At 35.3% G+C, this 27489-nt stretch overlaps 1 protein-coding gene and 2 long non-coding RNA genes across 5 annotated transcripts in view; 2 read left to right on the forward strand and 1 right to left on the reverse strand.

The window, feature by feature from the left end:
• Positions 1 to 1034: 1034 nt before the first annotated feature.
• Positions 1035 to 27489, forward strand: part of LOC5576998 (myotubularin-related protein 8) — a 54924-nt gene continuing 28469 nt past the window's right edge. For 2 of the 3 annotated variants that reach the window (XM_021843879.1, XM_001663051.2), the window contains exon 1: positions 17100 to 17634. In XM_021843879.1, coding sequence (XP_021699571.1) covers positions 17428 to 17634 — 207 coding nt within the window. In that variant the 5' untranslated portion in view covers positions 17100 to 17427. Of the gene's footprint in view, positions 1358 to 17099; positions 17635 to 27489 lie in introns of those variants that run through there. The other variant, XM_021843880.1, reaches the window with a different exon arrangement.
• On the reverse strand, positions 3821 to 4051 carry LOC110676355. Its single transcript, XR_002500302.1, has 2 exons — positions 3990 to 4051; positions 3821 to 3922 (listed from the first exon to the last, which is right to left on the reverse strand). It is a non-coding gene; the product is annotated as an uncharacterized LOC110676355 (long non-coding RNA).
• On the forward strand, positions 4203 to 4429 carry LOC110676356. The gene is made up of 2 exons (XR_002500303.1): positions 4203 to 4260; positions 4328 to 4429. It is a non-coding gene; the product is annotated as an uncharacterized LOC110676356 (long non-coding RNA).

A 27489-nucleotide genomic window follows, 5' to 3' on the forward strand; every position in this document is an offset into this window, starting at 1 on the left:
TTTTATTGAATTTACATACGCCAAACGTCAAAATTCAACTATAATTTAGTTGACTCAAAGTAAATTTAATTGAGTTTATAATATGTTGCAATGTTTACTCAGCATTTTGTTCTTCTCTATCAGCATATCTGAAAAGATTAACTGCTGCTTTATCGATCAAAAAACACATTGCAACAATCAAAATAAAGTGCGCGTCGGCAAACTTGAAACGTGGTCCCCTGAGTGAGAGGTGGTCATCTTATCAACTACACTAATCCTTACAAGTTAAAAGTAAGTAGATTTGTGAGCATGACTTGAAGTCTAGGGATGTGAATGTTCTCGGATAGTGGTAATTGTCCAAGTTATAATTGATATAGGTACAAGTGGATAGCTGAATCAATGAAGTGTGTGTATTTGATTTGACGTTAATTTAGTGTTGGCGTAAGTTTAAAAAGAAATTAACGAGATAGTAATCTCAACATAAAGAAATTCTTCTGTGTGAAATCAATAGTGGAATAGGAAGTGCGCACTACATTTCCGGCCGTGTATCCAGATTAACCACCGATATCCAAATCCTTGTGGATGCATATCGAGGTGCAACTAATCCCCTGCACAAAACTGTTGAAATTTTGAAAACTGATCTATTGAGTCAAAAGATATGAGCAAAAAAGTGCAACAAAGTCCTCCACGCTTTTAAGGGTTAATGCAAGTAAATGTAGTAACATAATTTCAAATAAAAAACAGCCTACTGTGATGTTCTTTTAAATTCAAATTTAAACATCGCCATGTTCCAACACACCTGTCAAAAGATTCAAACTCTTGTTGGAATTGAAGTGTGCAGTTCTAAATTTGATTTTTTATTTCATTAATCAAAAAATAATTCGATAAGCTCAATTGAGTACCATTCATAAAATCTAGAAAATTACCCGTGCATTTGATTTTGTACACACACAGTAACGCCTACAGCAAACATGCCAGTCTCAGGCAGGGTTCCATTTTTTACCGCTAGGGTTCCGACACGATTGTCATATTGACAGTTGGGGGAACATAAATCATCATTTGACAGCTCGACGCTAGTTCAGGTGAAAATAATTTTCTTTCGTGTTTGCGTGAATGTTTTCGTTGCACCGAGAAGAAAAGATTTAAATTCCCTTAGATTATACATCAATAGAGCAGATTCAATAAAATAATTGTACTATTTTCGTGATTTGGCATGCTTGAACAGTGATAGACAGAATACTTGACAGAGTGTAGCCAAGCTTTTTGCAAACGTCTGCTAGAATTTGCAAAGGCTTCTTGCTGCTTGCCCTCCTCCTTGTGTTATCAGTGCAAACGATCGATATAAATATCAATCATGGAGCATATAACCACCCCGAAGGTAAGTGATAGTTCTTATTAGAAGCAAGTATGGGCTAGGAAATGATGTTTGAGTATTATTGTTATTGTACATCTAAATGTAAATAAGAACTCAATTGAATACAACAAACATATCTTGTACGGTGGAATCACGTTCTCATCATGGTTGTACGTAAATATGCAATCCAATCAATGTGTAAACTTGACATTAATATATAAGGTTTTACAATGCAGATAACAATATTAATTACAGAATAGTAAATTTTGTGTTTTGGATATATACTGCCCATAAAAGCATAAATGTCTTATATTGATTTTCAAGTCAGCACCTTTTTACTTCGCAACATCCATGTTTTAATGTATATTTTACTGTGCATATAAAAATTACCACATTTTGTTTCAAAGCGTTGTGGAAAAATATGAAGTTAATTCAGTCCTATATTTAAAAAAGGCATGACCGATTCTATATGAACTTTCAATCCAAATAACAGCTGCAAAACGTGAATTGTGTTCGAGTTTATATTTTTCGCTTATTAATAGAAGCAAAATGAGTTATCTGTGCGGTTGTGTTAAATGAATATGATATGAAGAAATGTACTAGAAAAATATGAATATTTGTATGAGAAGTCAAATTTCAAATTTTGAGTGCCATTTTCTCATTTCCTACATTTCATGATTTAAAAAATCTAGGATAAGCATGAATTGAATAGAGACATTTGTAGGGACTAGGAGGGATAAACCGATACAAAATGAATGTACGTCAAGGTGAGCCGAGATGCTGCTGTCACGAACTGTCACTGTGAGCCCGAATCTTGAAGAATGGACAAACATGATAAAAGCGCATAATTGATCAAACTGTATTTTTGCATTTCAACAAAGTTGACAACAATCGGTTGAAAATCAATTCCTGCACACCCAAATTTGATCGAATATAAAGTATTGAAACACGCATCTTTTTACTCTTTTCCAATAAAAATGAAAATTTAATGCACATAAAACTATGGCCCTTTTTCCATGTTTGTCTAGAAAGATCGAAGGTGCACAACAAAAGAAAACAAGCCTGCCTAGATTGTCGTTGGTGAGTGGGAATTATCTTGTAATTTGGAAAGGTGTTGTTTCATATTTCGTGAGTAGTATCTGTGCCTCCCGACCAGGGTAGGGGTAAGCGGAAAATAATGAATTAATACAGTAAATTCCCAATTATTTATGATTTATTGATACAGATTTTATAATTGATTATGTAGTAAAGAAAATGCACGAAAAACATGTTTATTTTGAAAATGTTGTTAAATGTGTTGATTGCCACATTTTCTTTATGCACTATATAAATCAGCTATTCAATTTAACATTATCGGGATCATAATCACATGGTAATTTATCTAGTGTGATGATAGTCTCGTTATAATACATTTTGTAGTTGTTCGCTTTTGTTTTGATGCGTATGAAAAGTTTTAGAATAAGCCATCGACTTGGCCGATCAACTGAGTTAGATTTTTTATAAGGCTGATACAAATATTAATTTTCTTTTATGCCACCCCCCAAAATGTGAAATCCGAAAATGTTGAAGGGGAGAAAAAAGTTTCATCATTTTTTTGACATCAGTTAGATTTTTTCAATTTTTAAAGTAAAAATCAAGTAAAATAATTATCCAGAGGACGTTTGAAAAAAGTTTAACAATTATCGTTAAAAATAAAAATTCGAAAATATAACTTTTTCTTTATATTTATTTTTTTGTTCCTTATTTATTTTTATACCCCCCCCTGGTACCTTCAAAGTTGTCTTGGACATGAAAGAAATTAAATATTTGTATCAGCCTAATTAAGGGTAAAAAAGAAAAATGCTCTGCCAATATAAGGCAATCCGTGAGACAGCTGAAGATTTTTTTTATTATCGGACAATTTGGAGGTACTCCGATTTGTATGAAATTTTCACCAGAGGTAGAGCACGTGGATATATGACTGTGTTCAATTGTGGGCCTCATAACCGTGCGTTAACGGCGACAGTAATTTACACGCAATGTAAGTATAACGCAGTAAACCTTTGTTTCTTCTCCAGTTAGAAGAAGCTTTTCGTTAAATGGAGCACTCTCCATTGGTCTGTTTGGTGTTTTGTTTGTTCTTTATTCGCAACCTTTACTATTGAGGCTAACAGTCTTTAATTGTAAACGATGCTAGTATTAAATAATATTAGTTTTAGTATCCGACATTCTTCAAGGCCGTGTTGATTGCCCTTACATTCTGCAGCAGATAAATCTCTACGTCCAGCCCAGACTGTTGCGGAACAACGCGTTGTTGCGTCCTCGCACTTCCAGGACTAATTACGGAATGAACAGTGCAATTACTGGCTTGCAAAGAGTATTCAATAGGGTGGCAACTGATTTTGATTTTAATGTGTCCCGTGATTTGCTACGCCATAGGTTTTCTAACTCTTTAAGGTAGACAGTAAGATTGTGTTTTTATTGGTTGAATTGATCACCGTGAACTTCTATTTAATATTATATATTGGCTTTTCTCGGTGACAACAGACAAAAACAGCATATTTTGCGTTACGCGTTTCGGCTTACTTCACTTCAGCCCTCATCAGACGCCTAAAATTACATTTATTAAACAGTTACAATTTACAAAGAACATTTCAATTTTCACATAAACACTTACAACATGCTGAACGCAACCTTACAGCTTGGTCTGTCACTACTATACTAATGGTTTTCCCAAACCCCAATTAACGAGCGCACCTGTACCCTACCACGTACAATGGTCTATTGGCGAGACTGCGTGGAGAGCCACATACACGGACGACTGAGAGAGGAAACATTGACGAAAATGAAACTGGGTGATGAGCAAGGTGCGCTCGTTAATTGGGGTTTTGGGAAAACCATTAGTATAGTAGTGACAGACCAAGCTGTAAGGTTGCGTTCAGCATGTTGTAAGTGTTTATGTGAAAATTGAAATGTTCTTTGTAAATTGTAACTGTTTAATAAATGTAATTTTAGGCGTCTGATGAGGGCTGAAGTGAAGTAAGCCGAAACGCGTAACGCAAAATATGCTGTTTTTGTCTGTTGTCACCGAGAAAAGCCAATATATAATATTAAATAGAGTGTGTTTTTTTATTGTTTTAATGTTAACGACAACAATTAATACATCATTGGGGCTAGGAGCCTGTTGATGTTCAAATAAATAAATAAATAAATAATATTAGTAATAGGTACTGGCCCTCAGTATCAAGTACTTGCCAAGCAAAAAGAATATTTATATATACATAATGTGTTAATTGTAATTTACTTGCTTATTTCAATTTATCAAATAATAAGATAATGAACTAAAAGCACGCGCATAGATTTTCAGCTTTGTTTTTTTTATACAAAATCATATGTTTGATAAAAATTCTGACTGTTGCTTGAAAGAATATGAACAAATTAAAGCTGCTCGAAAAGCTGCGCATGGTTGCTGCAGTAACTAACTGTTAGATAAAAGTCTCCTAGTGAAAGCTTCTAAGCCCGTGAATTCTACCCACTCTTAAACTAGATGAACGACTCGATTAGTCGAACTGGCAAAGGTAATACCGTGTACCGTAATCCGGGGGCAAATTGATCACTGGGGTGAATTTGATCAGGTCGGTACCGAATAGCATTTCCTTTCAAGGATGCTCAATGCTTCGTTGCCATTACAGACATTTCATGTTTTCTAGTTTATAGATGCCTAATGATGATTTTAAGCTATTTCATTTTAATTAAGGTCAGTTTTGCATAGATATATTCACAGTTTTTGAAGGTGTTAGCAATACTGTTGGAAATGTCGGTACTAAACAATCCGTTGGTGCTAAGCTAGCATGTAAACTTTGAGTGTTGAAAATGTTGTGTAAGCTCTAGTGTGAACTGCTGAACTCATTTTTGAAATCGTACAGCATTACAAAATTAGTGTTTTGCTCATAAAACCGTTTATTGTCGACTAACGTTGTAAGAATTTTGACATCATTTTCAGATTCAGGAGACCCAAATTTAGTAGATGGGAAAATTTTACATTCCAAAATATGCTTTATTATATAGTGATCAATTTCGCCCCAATGTGTCATTTTCAATTTTTGATATTAAAACTAATTGTATGAAATGTTAAATTTTATTTCATAAAAAATTGATTACGTAAACTGATAGAGATCAATGAAGTACTGATTTTACCGAAATAAATTTGACAGCTTTTGGATTCCAAAGGAAAACATGACAAAAAGTTTTGAAATAGTGATCAATTTGCCCCCGGATTACGGTATATGTCTAAACTTGCTTGTTGCTCACACTATTTCCCCATGCTATTTATGTTGGTCATGGTATTTCCCCTATATCTTGCCTCGCTATTATCAATAATAAGTTTATTTATTTTATCGTTTATGTTTTGACGGTACATTGCGAAGGCAAATCTCTAGTTTTAGTGGACCAATGTAGCAAGAAAATTGATGGGTTGGCATTACATATGTTCGCGCTCGTCTCAGGTTCGCTTCCTATTGTTCCAATGATGGCTGCTGTGGAATATTCCACTGCCAGTCAGCGTGCAGCGCCAACCCAACAAAGCAAAAGTTTGGGTTTATCTGAGCCACACGCAAATCATTTCGTGAGCGCCCTTCAAGGAATATAAGATTACGATTCTAATGACACCTTGTTTTAAAATTTTGGTCGATCCAATGCTGAGGAAATTAGCTATGTTTTTTCAGTGTGTTTTTTTTTTTGAAAAATGTCATAATTTTAAGTAAAAATTTAGTGTACAAAATTCAAAAAATGTTTTCGGAAAAATACATACGAAGTAAGAATAACTCTTTGCCTTTTGAATGTGGCTTAGAAAGTTGCAATTGGACGTGTAATTCCAGAGATGTGGACTGAACACTTTTATATGTTTTTTAGAGGGTGAACCCAAACTTATGCACGGGATTGTATATTGATAAGTTTTCAATAAAGTGGATCTTGAGATCCTTCCAACGTTAGAATAGTGATTGATTGTTACAAGAACTTCCCGTACGGCTCCCATAGAGGCTGCTAGCTTTAAGACTAAGTAACTTTGCTGATAAAGGGCACACAAAACACCACACAGACCAATGGAGAGTGCTCCGATTGAAGAAAAACTTCTTCTCACGGTAAAAAGAAGCAAGGTATTATACTCCGAAAAATGACACTTGGCAGTGACGTCATTCCTATCGCAAACTCGAACGAGTGCAAAAGAAAGCAAGGCCTGCTCTCCTTTACTGTCCTCAAGGCCTCGTGCTTGACGATAGGAATGACGACACATGTTTTGATCGAAAATCGTTGTTTACACGTGGGAATAGCCTACCTTGTTGTGTCTACCGTGCTTCTTCTGACAGGAAAGGGATGGATGGTTTACTGCGTTACACTTATAATGCGTGTAAATTACTGCCGCCGTTAGTGCACGGTTATGAGGCCCACAATAGAACACATTTTCCTATGGGAAGCGTGCGGGTGGTCATCGGTTTTTCAGTTCTGTCACCTAAACGGTAAAAGATACTATTTTGGCGTCTATGGACGTATGTTGGAGTATGGATTAATGAAACAAAAAATATTTTTTTTCGAAAATTTTTAATGATACAGACGATAGTTTTTCCGATATTTTTCCGACAATTTTCTCCATGGTGAAAATGTTTTCCGAAAAATGTTTTTCTTTTTATGTTTTTAATAGATTGCTGAGAAATTTCCTTTCGATTTCACTAAAAGACTTTTGTTCTACGATGTATAGTTTAGGAGATATGATTTTTTAAAGCTTGAGGTATATAGGGAAGTCGTGAAAATTCATCTAGAGTTTTCTGGGAAAATAGGCATCCACGAGCTCTACGAATCGGAGAACCTCCGGCTCAAAACCTATCCGATAATTAAAAAAAAAATGCCCAGCTGATTATTTGGTTACCATGAGCTTTTGGCGTTTCGCGATCGAAGTGACCATTCGATTACAAAAGAAAACGTAAACCTTTTGTAACACTCGCATGTTTTGTTCACTCTTTCGTTTCGGTTGCATATACACTTTTGGCTGTCAGTCCTTCCGCGGAAAGTCCTCATGGATAACCTTATAGCAGGCCTGCCCAACCTTTTTGAACCTTTTTTGAACATTTGGTGACGGGCCAAACTTTTTGTAGCCCACAAAAAGTTACTTACAGCTTCCTATCTTTATCGAGCTGCTTGAGCATCTTGCCTTGAATTTTATGAGAATGAAATTAACCCTCTCTTCTGGTAGCACAGCTGATCCACCAATTTTCAACGAACGTTGGTTAAACCGAATTGGTACGATTAGCTTAACAATTATTGGAATAAATTTATACGCTCATTTGTCTCATCAAACATCGAAATAAGTGACCTAAGGGTCAAACTATTGAAAACAATCAACTAACTATTGAAAAACAATCAAACATTTTTATAGTGATTTTGAATAATATAGCTCATTTGCAACAACGTTTGTTCAAGCGCTTTTTTCTACAAAACCCCATAAAAAAAAAAACAGATAAAATGTCGAACAAAGATGTGGGAAAGAAAGGGTTAAAGTTTGTATAGGACAACTACTCAAGATTCTTTCAGAATCCAACTTGTCCCTGGTAGTCCTGCCCAGGATTCTAAAAAACTGGTCCTGGATTTTCGAGAAATCCCTAGGTTTAAATGAGAACTATGAGCAGGATTTTGTAGAAAATATGCATAGTTTTACGTTAGAATATTGTTTAAGATTTGTTTTGTAATCCCATCAAGGAATATATGAAACTGCTGTCTAGTATTTTATTTGAATCCTACTCCAAATTTTATCAAAATTCCACCTAGTATTATATGAATGCCCTACCCATTATTATGTTCCCGATTCAGTATTCATTTTATCGAAGATACTGCCAAAGATTCTATAAGAATTCTGCCCAACCCACATGAGAATCTAGCACAGGTTTCCATAGAATTCATGTCAATGATATAATAAGATCATGCCCAAGTTTTTTAAAAATCTTACTAATATTTTCAGTAATCCTAAACATGTTTTGCTTTAATTTTTTCCAGAATTGTGAAAAATTAACGCCCAGAATTTTGTGACAACCAGTATTTTTTTTTTTTTTTACTAAATTGACCTACAACTTTTATTGAAGTTCGATGAAAATTCAGTATATTATTCTATCAAGAAGTGAAAAATAGGCTTTCTCATTACGAACTTCAAGTTTTCAAATTTAAGCTATATTTCTGTGTAGAATAGATTCAAGGCATATTCAGATTATGAAAAATTGCATAGAATCCAAATTCTAAATATTAATTCAATAAAATTGTTGTTAAAGTTCACTTTGTAAATAAAATAAAAGAAAAGAACAAAATGGACTTGGTATGCTCTGACTTCAAGTTGGTAAAACATTCATCGGGCCACATATGAAACGAATCTTCAAACTCTTCGCGGGCCGAACAAAATGAAGCCGCGGGCCGTACATTGAGTAGCCCTACTTTTGTCTGTCAGTCCTACCGCGGAAAGTCATCATATATCGCCTTATAACAATATATATGGTTTTGTATGAATTTTGCCCAAATTTTTCGTAAAATTAATTTGCTGAATTTTGTAAGAATCAAGCCTTTGAAGTTATATTCTGTTCGACTAGTAAAAGCTGCTACCATCATATTTAAATTAAGCTTGATTGAAGTTCAGTTTTTCTTGTTCATGTTCTTGTAATCTTCTCATAATGATTTTCTAAAGCAAGATTTAAATAAAATAAATTTAAAAGAATTGAAAACAAAATCACCATACAATATTAGCTTGAAATTCATTCGGAAGTTTGAACAATCATCTTTAATTGGTTCTAACTTAAAATAAGTACATTCAACGGGACAGAAGAATAATCTTCAAACTATTCGCGGGCCGTACGTTGGGCAGCCCTGGCTTAGACTGTCGAGAATATTTCATAATTTAATATCCCAATATGAGACATCCCAGTTTGTTCATTAATTTCATATTTGTTCACCTTCACTGCCTATTTTATACATTAACATCACGAATCAGATCACGAATTGCTCATTATACGCTTCATTTTGATGCATAATTTGAAAGAGACCACAAATTCGTTTGATATGGCACTGTAATTAAAGTTCATGCCAAATTTGTACGATGAACGGGTGGATTCAAATCGATTACTTTACCGTGATAAAAACTAAAATCGTGGGCCTTATGATCCGCTTACCCCTATATATACTTACCAGCGTGAAACACGATTGCAATGATAATAAAGTTTCGCTACGCTCAACTTCTTTGGTAGAAATATTTACACAACACGCTTGTTATAAGGTAACTGTTAAAAACGGTCCAATAAAAAGGTGTCAGCGCCTACCGATGGTTGTGTATTAGGGTGCGGCTTATTAATCGGATGTTCTCAAAATTTTTCTTCAAAATTAATTTAATGAATATCTTGTACAATAATTAAATTTACCTGAAACTGTATCAAGTATTATTTAAAAGAAGTGTTGTTTTCATTTTTCTCATTTTATTAGAATAGATCTTTGTTTGATCATAATTTCATGAACACTAAACCGATTGCAATATTTTTACATGTTTTACATTGTGCATAATTATTTTTGATTTCTACTTTTCGAGAATAGAAACGGTTTAGTATCCAACAGATCTATAGCCGGTTCTTCCGGGCATTAAGTCTGAGTGGCCACATCCGGAATATTTTAAACGGTGCAAAACTCTTCATTTCAAATGTTGAACATCAGATCTTAATTATTTATGCAAATTAAAATGATTGTCATCTATATAAATAAAAATGTATGTCACGAAATGACTTACGAACGGGTCAACGGATTTAAATTATTCTTTCTCCGTTTTGTTTATCAAGGGTTTCGACGTGTTCGTGTGTATAAAAATCCCAGAATATTCACCGGGAAATTTGGAAAAAAACGAGCGTGAACGGAGCTGTCATTTTGTATGGAATGTTCCATAGCGTTTTTCAATAGCCTACTTGATGGCAAGACGAAGTTTGCCGGGACCACTAGTTGCACATAAATAAAGATAACTTGGCATGTCCCAAAAAACAGCCCTTTTTTATTTTATTTTTACTTGACCCAGTGACCCACCAGAATAACTCTGGCCATAGGAATATTTCGGAGTTCGTCTGACCACTTCTAGAAACTAGATATGTGTGCCAGTATACTGACAAAAATCATTTGAATCCATTAAGATCTCGTTGAGCGGTGAGGGTTTTAGTATTTTTGATTTCACTCAGGCCTATACGGGTTAAGGTGAAGATGAATCGAAGCCAAACTTCAAATTTTCAAGAGCACGGATCTGGAGAACCAAACATCCGTTTAAGCTGAAAACTTAATCGATTGGTCACTAGCTGGTGGTGACCAATCGATTAGGTTTTCAGCTCAAACGAGTGTTTGGTTCTTCAGATCCGTGTTTTTGAACATTTGAAGTTTGTCTTCGATTCATCTTCACCTTAAGGACATAATGAACACACGGGGCGAAACGGACAGTCTTACTTTCCGAGAATTTGCACATTTATATTCGATCATAACTTTTTCGAATATCAATTCATTTATATGATTTTTGCTGAAGTCACTTACTTGAACAGCATTTGAGTCACATGCATAACATTTGTTTTAAAGTTAGATAGTGTGAAATCTCAAAAAGAAACTTTTGTCCCACTTTACGCTATGTAATTAAGATTGCAAAACTCTTTCAATTTGACAAACTACACTAAACTTAGTTGATGAACAGACCTGTCCTGATAATGATTTTCCATGCAATTAAATTCAGCTCCGCTCTTTGTGAGCTCATCCATCAATTCATCCATCCAACAAAATCCATAAACGAACGTTGTTGTATGTTATTATATAACCATGATAGTAAGGCAACGATGCACATCCAATAAGAGAGCGTCCACAAATAATGTAATGCTTTAATGGGGTTTGGAAATTTGGAAAAGTGTGATAAATTATAATTACACAAACTTTGAATTTTCATACTGAAGAGTAAAATTAGTGAGGGAATGGTTTGAAAATTACCAATTTTCGGGTAGCGTAATTAGTGAAAGTTCCTTAACATACAGTATAATATTTTTCTGCATCTCGGCCTTGACCTTGCTCTGTTTGAATTGTTCATTTCGGTTCAAAATCGCGTGGAGTGGTAGTCGACCGTCGACATATTATTTCAACTCCTGATTCGCTTTGCAGAAATACACATACCCATAGACAAACGCTTCTCAACGCAATGTCTCTCGGCAGCTGCTGCACTCAAAATCGACGTTGTTGAAAGCTTCTACGGAACGCTGGGAGAATATTCTTGGCATGGGTGACACGAGAGAGTATGATTGCTGAAAGCTTGGATGATGGATCAGCTTTTGCAGAGTGATGCCAAGGACCTTAAATGTTTTTTTGTATCCAGAAGTTTAATAGGTTACTAAAAGTTTTTTTTAATAAGGTACCACGAGGCAAGTGGGTAAATGGGGTAAGTGAAAACAATTGATATATTTTACTGAATATGTGAATTAACGTTTTAAACTTATGCGTAAACCTTTGAGGTCATTGAGAACATTACGATAGGTAACAAATTTCTGAGATTTTTCAGCCATTTTTGCATAATAGAGCAAAAAATTGTTAACCTGTCAACTGTTACTCCGTAACAAGTTGGCGGCGCACAATCTTATTCTAATATTTTCAGTAGAAAAAAGTTGCGGAAAATAATTTCCTGTACCATTTTTTTAGTTGTATTCTGTGACAGTTTCAAACTGCAATAAAAAAAAGTTTTAGAATTAATTCGACGTAGACCTAAAAATTACTAAATTTAAACACCGTCAATTTTCTTATCAGGTGGGGCAAGTGAAAAGTTTATCATTAGAGTTTGAATTTGTGTTTTCTCTTAAAGTAGCCATAAGTAAACATGGTTCGCAATTATCATAGAAAAACATAACGTGCTGATAATTCAAGAAACACTATACTCAAGCGTTAAAAGCTATTAGAAATCATGGAAATTCTCTAAAAGATGTTGCCAAACATTACAATATCAATATGTCTACTTCGGGCAGCCAATTAAAAGGAAGACGTTGACTGAAAAGTTGCAATATTAGAGAACACACGGAAATCTCATAGAATGTCTATGTAAATCTAGTTCAAAACATAAAAATGGGGTATAGGTATATCCACATAAAAAAGACCCTAAATACGTTATTGAAGGATTCCGTTTGATTTCTCCCGAAAAGTTATCCGACGTCATATCCGACTTTCTCAAAAACAAATAACGAGCGGTGGAAATTCTACAGAGCAGAAGTGCAATTGCTGTCCTATAATGTAAGAACTAACATTGGAAATGTTGCATTTATAATGTTGTCGAATCATTTCAACTAACATAACTGAATGGTGGGAGTCAAGCTAAAAAATATACACAACCTCATTTGTTTCAATTTAAAGTCTCTAGAATTGGAAGAATCTCAACTATGCGAATTCCATTACCCACTTGCCCCACGGTACCTTACAAATAGTTGTTTGAATTTGAAATTTTGCATAAGTATCTAAAAAAAACTATTTAATGGAAAGTCTTTGGAGTCTCTTTTTAAGAAAAATCTTAAAGAAAAACCGTCGTTGGGAGTGAGAATGAGTACGGATTATTTTTTGAATAACTTTCGCAATTTAACTCCAATAAACTTCAAATTTGGTGTGTATGTGCTTTGATAGTACATTAACAACTGTCCTAAACATTTCATTCAAAAATTTTATTCACAACGGCAGTACACGTAAATAAAAAATGACCCAATCTCACCCATTAGATCTGATGACATTGGGTCATTGTAGATGAAATAAAATATTTTTGAGAATATGATTGCAAAACCATTTACAGCTGAAAAATATTGATGAAATACGATGGAAACAATATGAAAAGACATCTAAGATTGTTCACAAATATGAAAAACCCACTTCAAAGTACGTTTATGCTAAAAAAAATGAAGAGATATGTGCAAAAAGTATATACAACCAGCAGTTATCGTCAAGTTTGCATATATTTTCTTGTTTTGTTTCTTCAAATTGTCCTTCAAATTGCAAAATCGTATTTTCATTGCCATAAAGCCTATCCAATTTGTACTGAAACCGTGATTATTTAAATCCTTCACAAACAGTTAAGTTTCGGTGTTACATTCAGCGATCAATAGATTTCAGGCAGTGTAACGAACTTTCAGTTCGATACATTTTGTGTCAATATAAAATATAAATTTAGCTTAAGTAGATGAATTGTTAAATAGAATTTGTATTAAGTTTCCCCGTCACATACACCGCAATTTGATTTCCCTATAAAAGTTCTTCTGGCTATAAAACAAATTCACGCTCACGGAAACGAGCAGAAGCGAACTCTCCAACTATAAGCCGATGAGTACCATAGGTAACAAAGTAGCGTCGGTTGGTGGCCATCGACTTCTGGGAAATCCTTGTCAGGATTTATTGTCCTTTTGGCTCGTAATTGAGAGGATTTCGGTTAGGTTCGGTTGGTGACATTCGTTGCAACCCGAATGATCTTTCTCTTTGCCACAATAGACTGTTAGTCGGGGCAAAGGCAATTTAGAGACTCGGGAGGTCAAATCCGGTAGCGAGGATTTTCAGAATAATCGCACTTTATCTGAGGGTTTCTGATTGTTACATGTTGACTTTGATCTGTACAGTGGAAGAGGCAGGAGTAATCCAAGTTAGTTCCGCGTCGTGAGGTGATATAATAGATTAGCTAGTTAGAAAGCGTAAAATTTACTTCGCTTAGATCAAACCGTGCAAGAGTAGAAGTGTGCGAGTGGATTTTGGCAAAAGATTTGTGGCAAGCGTGCCAAGCCCGCCACCTCACAATAGTGTTTAGGAAACTATTCCTGACCCCACTCTGCAGCTTCGAAGAAGCCCGGCGGTACACGTGGCCGGAAGGGGGCCGCGTCCGTCAATTTCGCGCCCCGGACAGGGCCAAGAGCAGCAAATCGTTTTCATCAAAAGTCAGTGGAGCCAGCAACCAGCGTTTCCCATTTCAGTGACAACCGTAAGGACAACGGCAGTACCCCTTTGAAGCCCACAAATCGTCGGTGAGGCGCCGTCGGCGCATGAAGCAGTGAGGCGTAGACGCCGGCAGGAGTGCGCATCGCGCGCTTTGAATGAGACGGGCATCGCAGAGATGTGCCGTGACTAAGCGTTAACCCACCAACCACCCGTTCAACCATTGATCAGCGTCAACCGATGCCGTAACCGTCGACACGGATCAAGCCATCCACCGATCAGCAGTGCCCCCAAGCACACCAACAAGACCTTAGCGTCGTCGTCCGGCGACCACCCACTTTCGTGCTGCTGATATGGTACCGTAATTAAATGCATGCAAAACAGTGAAAGTCCCATGCGCATGGTGTCAGCAGTATGCGGCGCCGCCATCTTTTCTAAGCAACCGTTGGATACTCAAATGCTTTCAATGCGGATACTCAAATGATCTTGGTTGCTGTCAAATCCATTAGGTGGGATTGGGGTTGCCATATTCGTGCATGGTGTAGAGTTTTTTTGCCCGATCTCGATTGATGGTTGGAGACGCGTAGCGGCGGCTAACCTTTTTTGTCGGACACTAGCCTTTCCCCCAATGTGAATGCCCACACCGCACAAAAGCACGTGAAGAGAAAATAGAGAGGTAGTAGATGAATATAAAGAAAATGAATTTGTAAATAGCTAGAGTAAGGAGAAGAGAGAAGTCGGTAAAGTAGCCCTACGCTAAATATAAAAATGAACTAGTTGAATTGAATATGGATGTTTGTTAATAAATGCATTGGAGTACCACAGACAAACCGACATGTGTTGAAATTAGTGAACGAGAAGGGGAGATTTCATGTCACTCGAGTACGTTTAGTAGTTCCTTGCTATTTTATTTTACTGGGGAGGTTGGCTCCGAATCCAACCAAGGAACACTCTCTAGTCTTTCGGGTTCAGTTTGAGGTTTACGGATACAGCCAGCCAGTGATGAGAATTGGTGCGAACGTAGTCTAGACTATCGGCTAGGTTTTCTTTTCTCGGACTAACAGTCTAGGGTAATCTAAAGAGGAGTCTTCTTGTCGCAACAACGTAGCCAACCGTGTTTCGTGCTTTCCTTCCACTATTGGACCCCAAAACCCTTTCCCTTGAGAGGTCTTAGCCCGGGCAACCCTGAAAACAGGTGAATCTCCAACTGGAGTAGCGCTCAAGCCATCCGCTAATCTTTCCGGAAAGCACGTTCGGACGTCCGGTTACAGCAGTTTGCCCAGTTATTGACGTCATATTCCCGGTATTTCCAGAATTCAACTCTCTTCTACTTCCGCGAAATGTTTCTATAATATGAAATCCATTTTATAATTTTACGATGTTGCTGCTCGCGAAAAACAAGTTGCTGATTTGATATAGCATAGTGCATTAAATTCGCAAGTCGACTTGTTTTATGTTTGAGAAATTCTGTATTTAGACAGAATAAACACATCTTAATGAGGAAAGAGAACACCCATTTTTAATTTTTTAGGCACCGTATCGAAAAAAAAAAGAATTTTTGTGTTAAAATCAAATGGATTCCGGAACATACGAGTGACGTGTATTGAACAGATTTGCAACCTTCTACTATTACAAAAATAAGGGTTAAAGAACATGCGTGATACTTTGCCCAGGAGAATTTGAATGTTGTACATTTTCTTTAGTTTCAACATACAAGTTTATTGTTTTGTTAAATAAAAACTACTATTTCTGAACGTATATATTTAGATCAATGATTTTTAATATTATGTTCCCTATCATATGAATTAACAATTTAAGTAATATGAGCGGTATAATATAATAATATAATATGTTACTTTGTCCACTCTGACTTAACGCCGACCATATGTTAAATGAAAGTTAAAGTCCTGGTGGATTGGATCCCTGAAAAATTTGATAAATCATACCTTAAATTTCAAACATCAATAAAACCAGAGTTTTACAAAACTTTTGGTGACCTCTAGCTCAAAATTGTGACATGCAGGAACATTTTTAAAAATGGCATCAGATTAAGTGACCCCAAATCTACAAGAGACACATAATTTGATCCTTGAGACACGCAAATGTCATTTTTGTTACACTTGGTAATTATATCCAACTTGCAATCCTTCATTGATATAAGGTGGGTGAAGGTGGGGGCCTTCCTTAGCCGAGTGGCAATAATAATATAAGCAAAGCCATACTGAATGTGTCTGGTTTCCATTCCCGGTCGGTCCAGGATCTTTTCTGTGAAAGTGCTCATTGATCACTAAGCATTAGCAGACTTTGTCTAAGTGAGAACGTATCCCAAAAAGAAGTAGAAGACATAGAAGTTATGTTCCCAATTGAAAGAAACAAAATATGTTACAGTATTAAAATATTTGAGAGATCACAAATTTGCAATTTTGAAAGCTATGTTGAGAAGCTACAGATTTCTATGCAAAAGAAAACTCAATTTCTCATAGATGCTTCTAAGATGAGATTTTCCTGGCAATGACGTCACTAGAGGACTGTTATCTTACATGGAAGCTGGCAGCAGTTGTGTACAAATAAGAATGCATGTTATGAAGCTTAGCTTCTCCGAATTTGTAGCACGACAAAAGAGCTTTTCTCTCTGTTTTGATTCTACTCTGGCATGCCTTTTCCGATGAAGAGTGGAAAACCATCCTGTCTCCATATCTATCTACACATATCCAATCATCACTTTACTAAAGTCAGAGAGAAAAACGCGCGGAATCGCCAGGACTCGCTGCTGCCTGGTGCCGATTATTTGAGTTGAGAAGACGAAGCTTTCCAGTTCGAGTTTTCCACCCGCATCGGTAAGACCAGTTTTCGGCGGTGGGTCTTTTGACATTGTAGTTCAAAGAGGTATTACTGTAATTGTGTTGGTGCTTTTTCCCACACTTCAGAGATACAAAGAAGGATCCATCGAGGCGGGATTTGGTGCACTTGAGAACGCTGCTGTCCTGTTTACAAATTACAATCGATTTTCCGCATAGCGTAGAATTTGCCCTTTTTCTTCAGTAATGTGCATTTGTGATGAGTGAAGCATTGAGTGTGGTGCTTAAAATTTAATTCTTTCGAAGTTTATCAACCAACGGGAGAAATTTGAATGAACCATGGCTGAGCCATTATCTCCCTCCCAATCAACATTCAAACAAAATTTCGATCTCGTGACTCCGGAATTTGAGGAAGATCCTAAAGTGCTGTGGGGCGTTCCCGTTCCACCGTTCGTCTCCGATAAAGTGGTCTCGTGGGTAGAAGAAAACTTTCCCAGTCCACCGCCGCAGTTTATCGAGTTTCAAGGACTAAATGTGTTGAGAAAGGTAAGTAGAAAGCGTGACGGGAATTAGAATTCAAGTATTTCCGAGTAACAAAGTTAAAAGATTCACCAAATTTGGGTAAATTTAGATGTGCCAACAATTTATTTTATTTCTATAAAACTATGTATTGGACACATCAAAATCTTGAAAGTTTTTTTAGTTCTCAATCAATGTTGGTACAGCTGTATATAGAATTAGGGAAAGATCCCCCAGTATTGGACACCTAAGCCGACAAATTCACAATCCAAAAGTTATTGGTGTAATGCGATGTTATTATCCATTTTTGATAAATATCATCATTTTTACTAGGGCCTGCCTGGGAGGGCGGCATAGATATTACACACGAAATATAAGACAACGTTTGTTTGAACTGCAAGATAACTCCAGCTTGCCATGAACAATCAAGGCACACTTGGGGAAAATCGCTAGTTTTCTTTTGTTGTGTACTTTCGATCTTTCCTGACAAACATGGAAAAAGGGCCACAGTTTTCTATGCACTAAATATTCATTTTCATTGGAAAAAGTAAAACGATGCGTTTTTCAATGCTTTATATTCAATCAGATTGAAAGGTGCTCACGTGGCATTACTTGCATTATGTGCATGAATTGATTTTCATTCGATTTTTGTCACTTTGATGAAATCGAAAATGTGTTTTAATCAGTTACGCGCTTTTTCCATGTTAGTCCAATGTTTGAGATCTGGGCTCACAGTAACAGTTCGTGACAGCGGAATCCCGACTCACTATGACGTACAGAAATTTTGTATCGGTTTCTCCCTCCCAGGGGCCTGCTAGTGCACAAAGCCAAAACAAAAAGTGCACTGTTGTTCGATACTTTCTTCGTGAGATTTTTGCCTTTGAAGTTGTAGTGCAATCTCAGAAGTTGATTCCAAACTGTTTCACCTTAACAGAAGTATAAACTTAATGCACAGTCTGACTGAAGTTCAGAACAGCGTTTTTTTAGGATGTCAGTCCTGAAATTAAATAATAAAAGATCATTCATGACAAAAAGGATAGGGCTTGTCGAGAGCATCGCTGTCATGCTTCGCCACTTAATAAGATGCTAATACATGTCAAACCTCTTTTGGGTGACGTTTGGAATGCGAATAAGTAGGTGGAAAAGAAATTCCTAATGGAAGTAATTCACATTATCATTATTACAACTAGGCATCATGTCATTTGCTTGTTTGAACTTAACTATAATGAAGTCTTTCGAATTATTATGTGCTGTAACGATGTGTAAGACATATATGGTCGATAGGGGCAGTATGGGCCACCTATTCAAATGGGTTTGAGTCACCACACTAAATCATAATGAATTTATGATTCCTTAAGAATATAATGTTTTTTGTTTTTTTTTTTTAAGAATTGTTCAACAAGTTGTTTTATTCTTCAACGATGTGAACATAATGTATTTTGTTTTAATTCATTTTATGTTTTATTCTTTAAACATTTTATCGTTCTTCGTAATGAACTGCTGATCTTAACGTTCAACGCTCCGTCATCATAATTCATCATCATCATCGAAACTTCAAAATCAGTTTTTCTGTTCTAATCTAAAAATTATTCGATGAAAATATGTTCACTGTGTTTCGGTTGGAGAATAGAATACAGTGAACACATTTTTCTGTAAATTCTCTTGATTTTGAACGAAAAAACTGCTTTTGAAAATTACGAAATCAATGACGGATCCTTCCTTCTTAATGTGATGGAACCGTTCGGAGAGATTCTTATTTTTAAATTCCGGGTCATGAAGCTTACGGACGTGGGTAAGATTATGGAATGCAGAAATTAGACTCAAAAATGGCTCTTAGGAAAACCTTTATTGCAATTTTTTACGAAGTATCGGCAGTAGGATACATTTTTTACTTATGTTCAATTGGCTTATTATTACTTGATAACATACCTTGGGTTTTGCTTACGATGTTGATGACTTCAGGTAAATAACATAGTTTGCGGTGGAATTCGAATGGTCACGATTAGAGACCGAGAAATGATTTGATCAAAAAAAACTTAATAAGAAAATTGGATGAGGTAATACGAGTTGACAGTGGTGACAAAAGTCGGCCTACTTCTTTTTTAAGATCAGCTCGCCTCGATTCGCAGAACAAGCTTAAGTCAAAAAGCAGCCTGAAAGGTCTAACACTCAAAGGGTAGATCAATATGTTGAGAAAGTTGGTTTATCAAATGATATTACAAAATATTGTCAAGTACCTATTAATTGTTGATAAAATAGCTAGTAGTTTTTTTTTTTTAATTACATATTCAATCTCTCTGTGTATTAGGTACAAATGCTGTTCTTAAGAGCCAGTTCGCGAGAGCCGCAACCCCTTCTTGTATCGATGTTCTTCGATCTGGCTGAAATTTTCAGGGATTGTTCTACTATATGAAAAAAGATGTTTTGCAAAATTTTAGATTTTTATATTAAGGGGAAGTGGGACAAAATGACCCCCAATGATTTCATGTCACTAAACATGCAAAATCTCAAAAACTGATATAACTAGTAAAACTGCATGGATTATGTTGAAATTTGACATGATTACTCTACGTTATATAAACTTTGAGATAAGCATGATATATGAATTTAAAAAGTTCTTGAAATCGAGAAAAACAAGTTTTTCATAAAAAAAATTGTGATTTTCAAATAGATTTTTTTCTTACCAACCGAACTAGGTCAAGAAACTAAATATGACGTTTTGTAGGGCAACTCATGGGCTTTCATTTGAGGTGTAATCCACCCAAGTAACCACTAAGCCGTAAAAACTGGCATCAACTCGGTTCTATAGTCGAATAAAAGGCATAGCCAACAGGGCTAACAGGAACTATATCATAATTAAGGGCTGTTAAAACGCCACTTTTGGCGAATTATTCGGCTGATAAACAGCCTATTCGTACCGAGTCACTAAAATGAGAGATGTCATAATTTTATAGCAAGCAGCAAAAATGAAAAAAAAGTTTTGTTTATCGTTTATTGGTTTTTTCCTTTTCTCATGCTCTCTTCTGTGATGTTTTTTTTGCTGCGTGATCCAGGCTCAAACTGCAGTTGTCGGTGTTCTTATCGATAATGCTCGTCGTTTTCCCATCTGCTCCATTGCTGCACAAGTGGATTAGTAGGTTTAACATCGTATTTGAAAGAGATAACTTTGCAGCGGCATGTGTATATTTTTCCAGCTAAATCATGAGCAATGCTGGTTATGCCGGCGAGGTTCTGATGGAATGTGTCTATAGATATTTATTGTCACATAGCAGCGCAGCGAAAGCAAAATCCACAGAAAAACTAACCGCTTATCAACCAATACTCCCCCCCTCCTTTCCAAACCTTTACAATCGATTTAGTATATATTTTATTTCATAACTAAAAATCTCCAGCATCATAATAGTGCAGCATATATCAAAGCATTCATGGCAACGTCTTCCGCCGCAGATTCGTTCTGAAAGATTTTCGGGACCTTGAAGGTCCTGATACATTCGAGGATACATTATTTGCATTGGGTGTGCGAAAAAGAGGCAGATAAATGTGTTTCACTTTATTCTCTCATGCGTTGCCAGTTGCTTACGATATTTTTCGTAGGTGCAAGCGTGATATGAAATCTCTTCGCAACCCCGATTCATTTTTGTTTTGTTTCACAAACGTCATGACACTAGGCCGTTGAACAGCATTGACGGCCGATGTGAACTGATTATTGGCACAGGGTTTACGAGCACTAAAATAAAGCGTTATATACCCATATAGGGCCAATATCAGTGCCTGAAGGTCACAGTGCCTATTAGCATTCGAAAATTTTCTATGAAGCTAGTAGGCACTGAAAAGCCGTTAAATGGCTCATATGCCGCTTATAACAGTGCTTAATGGTTACCTGGGCAGATATGCCGTTTCAAAAAATTTCGAAAAAAAAACCTTTTTTTCGGGGTAGTGTTTGAACTTGAGCCATTTTGCGAGTACCGCAACCGCCTTGTCTGAAGAGGTTGTATTGAGGTTCTCCGATCGAGCTGAAATGTACAGTAGTTCTTTTCATATATAAAAAAAGATATTTCGCAGAATTTCAGATTTTTATATTAGGGGGAAGTGGTACAAAACAACTAATAATTATGTAATATATAATATAATATATAATGTAATATATATAAAAAAACAATAAAACTGCTATAGCTATAGTAAAAATGCACGAATTTGTATGAAATTTGACATGTTTACTTAACGTTATATGAACTTCAAAATAAACATGGAATTTGAGTTAAAAAAATGTTTCAAATCGAAAAAAAACTGTTATTTTATAAAATGAAGGTTAATATGTTTATTTTAATTCTTTATTATTTTTTGTTATAAACATGATTGATCATTTTACACGCATTTATAATTCAGTTACCATTGATAAATAATTAACAATACACAAAATCACAAGAACTACTGTAAGGTTTAAGCGGATTATACTGAAAAATGTTTTTTTTAGAAAAATACACAATTTTCGTGGACCAATGCAATTTTTAACAATCTTCGTCTCTCTTTCACTCTTTGGAGAAATTTGCAAACATCAAGGCTAGTAAAAGTCAAAATTCCAAAATTCTAAAAGTCAAAAACGGTACAGTGTCTCATAGCAGCCATATGTGCAGTTAGTCTAAACTAAGCTAAACTCAATTATTTACAAATTGATCTCTAGCAAACATACCATCATATAAGGTACACACATATATGTGGCCCTCCCAATCGAACCTATCAAATCATTACCCAAATTAAAAAAAAAATGCGGTAGTTGATTCCCAACCAAACAACGTGAGCAGAAACAACGCTTACTACTGAACCGCCGAGGCTGCTAACGAAAACATAGGTGCAATTAGAGGGTCTTGTCCCGGGAATCCCGGGACAAAAATCCCGGGAAATCCCGGGATATAAAAAATCCCGAATCCCGGGATATTTTCGAAAATCCCGGGATTTCCCGAAATTGCATGTTTAACTAGAAAATGCTGATGTATTTTTTCAAATAAAGGCACAAAACAAGCAACATGTTTTTTTCAACTGTTGATGCAAGAATGTATTTTAGTAATTGCATTCAGCTTACTTTCTAACAGTTTAAGGCCACTTATGCTTAAACTTGTGTTTTTCTGGTATGTTAGTTATTACGTAATAAACTATTACAGGCTTCTCTACGGTTTGTTCTATTTGCTAAATATTGATTTGGTGGTTGATTTTTCTTTATCTTCCCGTAACCATTTCGAATTGCCCGGTGTACCTGGTCTAACGTAGCTATAACCTAACGTTAGCCGTTAGCTGTAATGCAAATCATTAAAAAGCATGAAGATTTAATATGACACAACAATCTAAGTAAGTTGCATAATCATGAGAGTAGATTTTAAAAGATTTTTTGATAAAATTTGAGAGTGATAGGTATTACCTACGCCTATATCTTACGCATCATGATTGATTTTCGTTTCAAATTAACTTTAATGAATGATCATTACCTTCGATTGCAGATATATGTAATTTTGATGAATAAAATCTAAGGTTGTATTGTTTTTTTCTTAAAATAATTCAACTTAACCTTCAAAAACAGGTTCGGTAATTTTGAAACTTCTCTATAAAACTAAACATTGCTTCAAATCCCGCTCTAACTGTTCTATAATCATTTTGGAAGAATTTAATTTTTGTCCCGGAATCCCGGGAAATCCCGGGATTTTTAAAAATAAAATCCCGAATCCCGGGATTTTTTCGAGTCCGGGAAACAAGACCCTCTAGGTGCAATGCCTTACCCAGACAACCAGAAATCGCATGAATGTTCACATTATAACTTGTTTATTCATACTAATTACATCAAACTCGCAAAACACCGTGGATCAACTCGCCAGATTGATGAGTTTCCTCGCATAAAACACTTTTTTTCTGAGTTCATTTGTACATTTTGCTTCGTCCCGTACACTCGTACAAAGTGAGTCGAATCAATCCGTAGCAGCTGTCAAATCAACATTTATTATTATAAGTTAAGTCGTATAGGATCACTGGTTAGTACGGTAGAATATGTATACACTCGCAATATATATTATTATTCATCACATAATATATGCACGCATATCGCCTCCACTTTTGTACGTAGAAGGCCTTTTCGCGACATCTTATAAGTGAAATTTTGCACATACAAAGCCTCCAGGTGATTTTGTTATACGTACATTTTGGTTGTCTGGGTATTGTTATCCACATCATCACTTTTGCAAGGAAGTGACATTTCTTTTAGATATGGCAGCGGCAACACGGTATGATATAATCGGTATTACAACTACTGACAAGAGGCCTCCATACGCTGCTCATAACATTCGGATTTTGATTCACCACGGTACACTGCAAATGAAAACCCTTGAGTTGCCCTAAAAAACTTTATATTTAGTTTTTTGACCAAATTCGGTTGAAAAAATTAGTCGATTTTAAAAAAATACTTATTTTATAAAATAACAGTTTTTTTCGGTTTGATACATTGTTTTTATCTAAATACAAATTGAAGTTCATTTAACGTTAAGTAAACATGCCAAATTTCATACAAATTCATGCAATTTTACTACAGTGAAACCTCCATGAGTCGATATCGAAGGGACCATCGACTCATGGAAATATCGAGTCATGGAACAGCAATCCTTTGGAAAGTGGCTTCTAGGGACCATCATAGTAACCATGAAATTTCGTTTTTAGTATGGTTCCATGAGTCGATATCGAGTCATGGAACATCGACTCATGGAGGTATCACTGTATAGCTTATATCACTTTAATTGATTTTGTTTATTTTTATATATTAAATAATTATTGGTTATTTTGTACCACTTCTCCCTAATATAAAAATCTGAAATTTTACGAAATATCTTCTTTTATATAAAAAACAACTCCTGTAAATTTCAGATCGATCGGAGAACATCAATACAACCTCTCTAGGTAAGGGGGTTGCGGTACTCGCAAAATGGCTCTAGTTCAAACACTACCCCGAAAAAAAGGTTTTTTTTTTTTCGAAATTTTTTGAAACTGCATATCTGGATTACACCTCAACCGAAAGCCCATGAGTTGCCCTACAAAACGTCATATTTAGTTTCTTGACCTAGTTCGGTTGGTAAGGAAAAAATCGATTTGAAAATCACAAATTTGTTTATGAAAAACTTGTTTTTCTCGATTTAAATTACTTTTTAAATTCATATATCATGCTTATCTTAAAATTTATATAACGTAGAGTAATCATGCCAAATTTCAACATAATCCGTGCAATTTTACTATAGTTATATCAGTTTTTGTGAATTTGCATGTTTAGTGACATGAAATCATTGAGGGTCATTTTGTCCCACTTCCCCCTAATATAAAAATTTAAAATTTTGCAAAACATCTTCTTTTATATAGTAGAACAATCCCTGAAAATTTCAGCCAGATCGGAGAATATCAATACAACTTCCCTTGGAAAGGGGTTTGTGGTGCTCGCGAACTGGCTCTTGAAGATAAAAAAAATTGACGTAAAACATTTGTCCATACTATTAAGACTCGACCAAATGACCTTTCGAGTAAATGTTGGTTCGACCAAATGTCATATGCTTTCAATTAGAATTTCGATCAAATGTCTTTCGAGAAAATGTCATAGATTCGTTAAATTAGGCCAAATTTTGGTTTCTACCGAAGGCGCCATCATTTAGAGCAGGGCTGCCCAACGTACGGCCCGCGGGCCGCATCCGGCCCGCGACCTCATTTTGTGCGGCCCGCGGAGGGTTCGAAGATTCTTTTCATATTTGGCCCGTTGACTATTCTATCAACTCGAAGTTAGAACATACCAAAACTGTTTAATTTTTAATTTAGTTTCAACCTAATATTTTTGCTTAGTTATTATTTGAATTGTTTTAATACTCAATTTTATGAATGATTAAATTCTAAATCTCAAATTTATGGATGTTTCAACAATTTTCTACCATGACTCCTATCGAAATTCAAAAAATGCAGCCTGAACAAAACTTATGGACAAAAGGTTAAACTTTCGTACATAATTTCACTGAATTTCAGACTAACATTCTCTCAGAATCCTGGAAATAAATTTTACCAACAACTGAGACGCAGAAACTTTCGCAGGATTATAAAAAAGGCTTTTCACAAAATTTTGAATAAGATTTTTTAAGAATTCTGGACACGACTTTCATTTCTCCGCGAGAAAAAATCTTATTTCGTATTTTTCGCCTATGTTATCGAATTCTTCTTAGAAACGTATGAACATTTTTACAATTTTTCATCATAATAGGCTGTTTTTCACCACGCAAATCTGTCATGAAACGACTTCTTTCCTTCACTGAATTATGCAGTGCGGTAATAGGCATTACGCAACTGAAACCAGTGCTATAATGAATCATTACTCAATGTTTTCTCATTACGCAATTGCTTTGAGCTGCGTAATAAATTATTGCACAACAGTTTTTCAGAAATTGTGAAATAATGGTGAGTGCATTCCGATATGGTTTCTGGTACTCTCAAATGGTCTTCTACGAAATTGCAAAAAAATATTGTACGCAATTTGTTGCAGAACTTGATTTTTATAACACTCGTCGTAATTATTCAGCTCGGCAAGCCTCGTTGGATAAATGTACGACTCGTGCTGTAAATATCGTCATTCTACATTTTGTTGCGTAAACTACTATTTTACTATAGTTGCCAAAACAATAATTTCCAATTGCCTAAAAGGTTAATTAAATTTAAAGGAAGTAAGTTAAAATTTTCCCATCATAATTAATTTTTAAGATTTTTCTAAAGATTTTTTTCACTTTGAGCTTTGCAACAATCTCAATTATCTTAATAGTTCAGATAAATGGAAGGATTTCTGAAGACGAGCTAGCTACCAGGATTAAATATGTTTTCATGAAAAATCATGTGACATTGGAAAAATTTCCAATACGTTTCAAACATTTTCGTTTTTTTTTCCTGTTTCAAAAATCCTTATGAACTCAATGATATCTGCTAAATGTCCAGCGAGGGTTTAATATTTAGTTGGCCAAAAATTTCATCATAAAATTCTCAATTGTCATTGATAAATGAAAACAATTTAAATTGTATTTAAAGCAAGCTCAAAAATTTCATTTATACAAATTTTATTGTTAAACTAGTGGTCCCGGCAAACTTCGTCTTGCCATCAAGTAGGCTGTTGAAAAATGTCATTGAACGTCCCATACAAAATGACACATTAGTACTCTCCAGTTTTACCAAATTTTCCATTAAGCTTTCCTAAGCTTTTCCGTCACACGAACACGTCGGAACCCTTCAAGAAGACAACAGTGATAGAATTGTGCAAATCGGTTGTCCCGTTCTCAAGTCATTTCGTGACATACATACACCACTCCATTTTTATTTATATATATATATCTGGGTATCTATTAACCAACAACTACAGAAGATATCACAACAAGTCTATAACATTTTAGGTGACTGGATTGTTCTGCAAGAAACCCTAAAAATTATTGATATCCAATTGATATCACTCAACGGATTTGCAACAAGTTTAAAATAAATAATTAAATTTATTGGGCAAAAATATTTTCCAATAAATCCTTAACATTCACCGATGGAAATGTTCTTCAGAATATCAAAAATGTGAATATTTTTTTAATATTTTAATATTAATATATTTAATTCGCCATTTCATAATTTATCCTTCTCATTTTTGACTAACCTACACAGCAAAAAATTCTAAAATTTACATGACACGTATTTTTTTATGATAATCATGTAAAACGAGTTGCAACTGAACATTGAACAGTAATTAATGTAAACTGTCTCATTGCATTCGAAAATGCTTGCAATCTTGAGTGAAATTGAAACATTTCATGATCTTACATTCAAAATTCACCAATATTGCATGCTTTCTTG

This window comes from Aedes aegypti, chromosome 2, assembly GCF_002204515.2.
Source record: "Aedes aegypti strain LVP_AGWG chromosome 2, AaegL5.0 Primary Assembly, whole genome shotgun sequence".
NCBI classification, from domain to species: domain Eukaryota; kingdom Metazoa; phylum Arthropoda; class Insecta; order Diptera; family Culicidae; genus Aedes; species Aedes aegypti.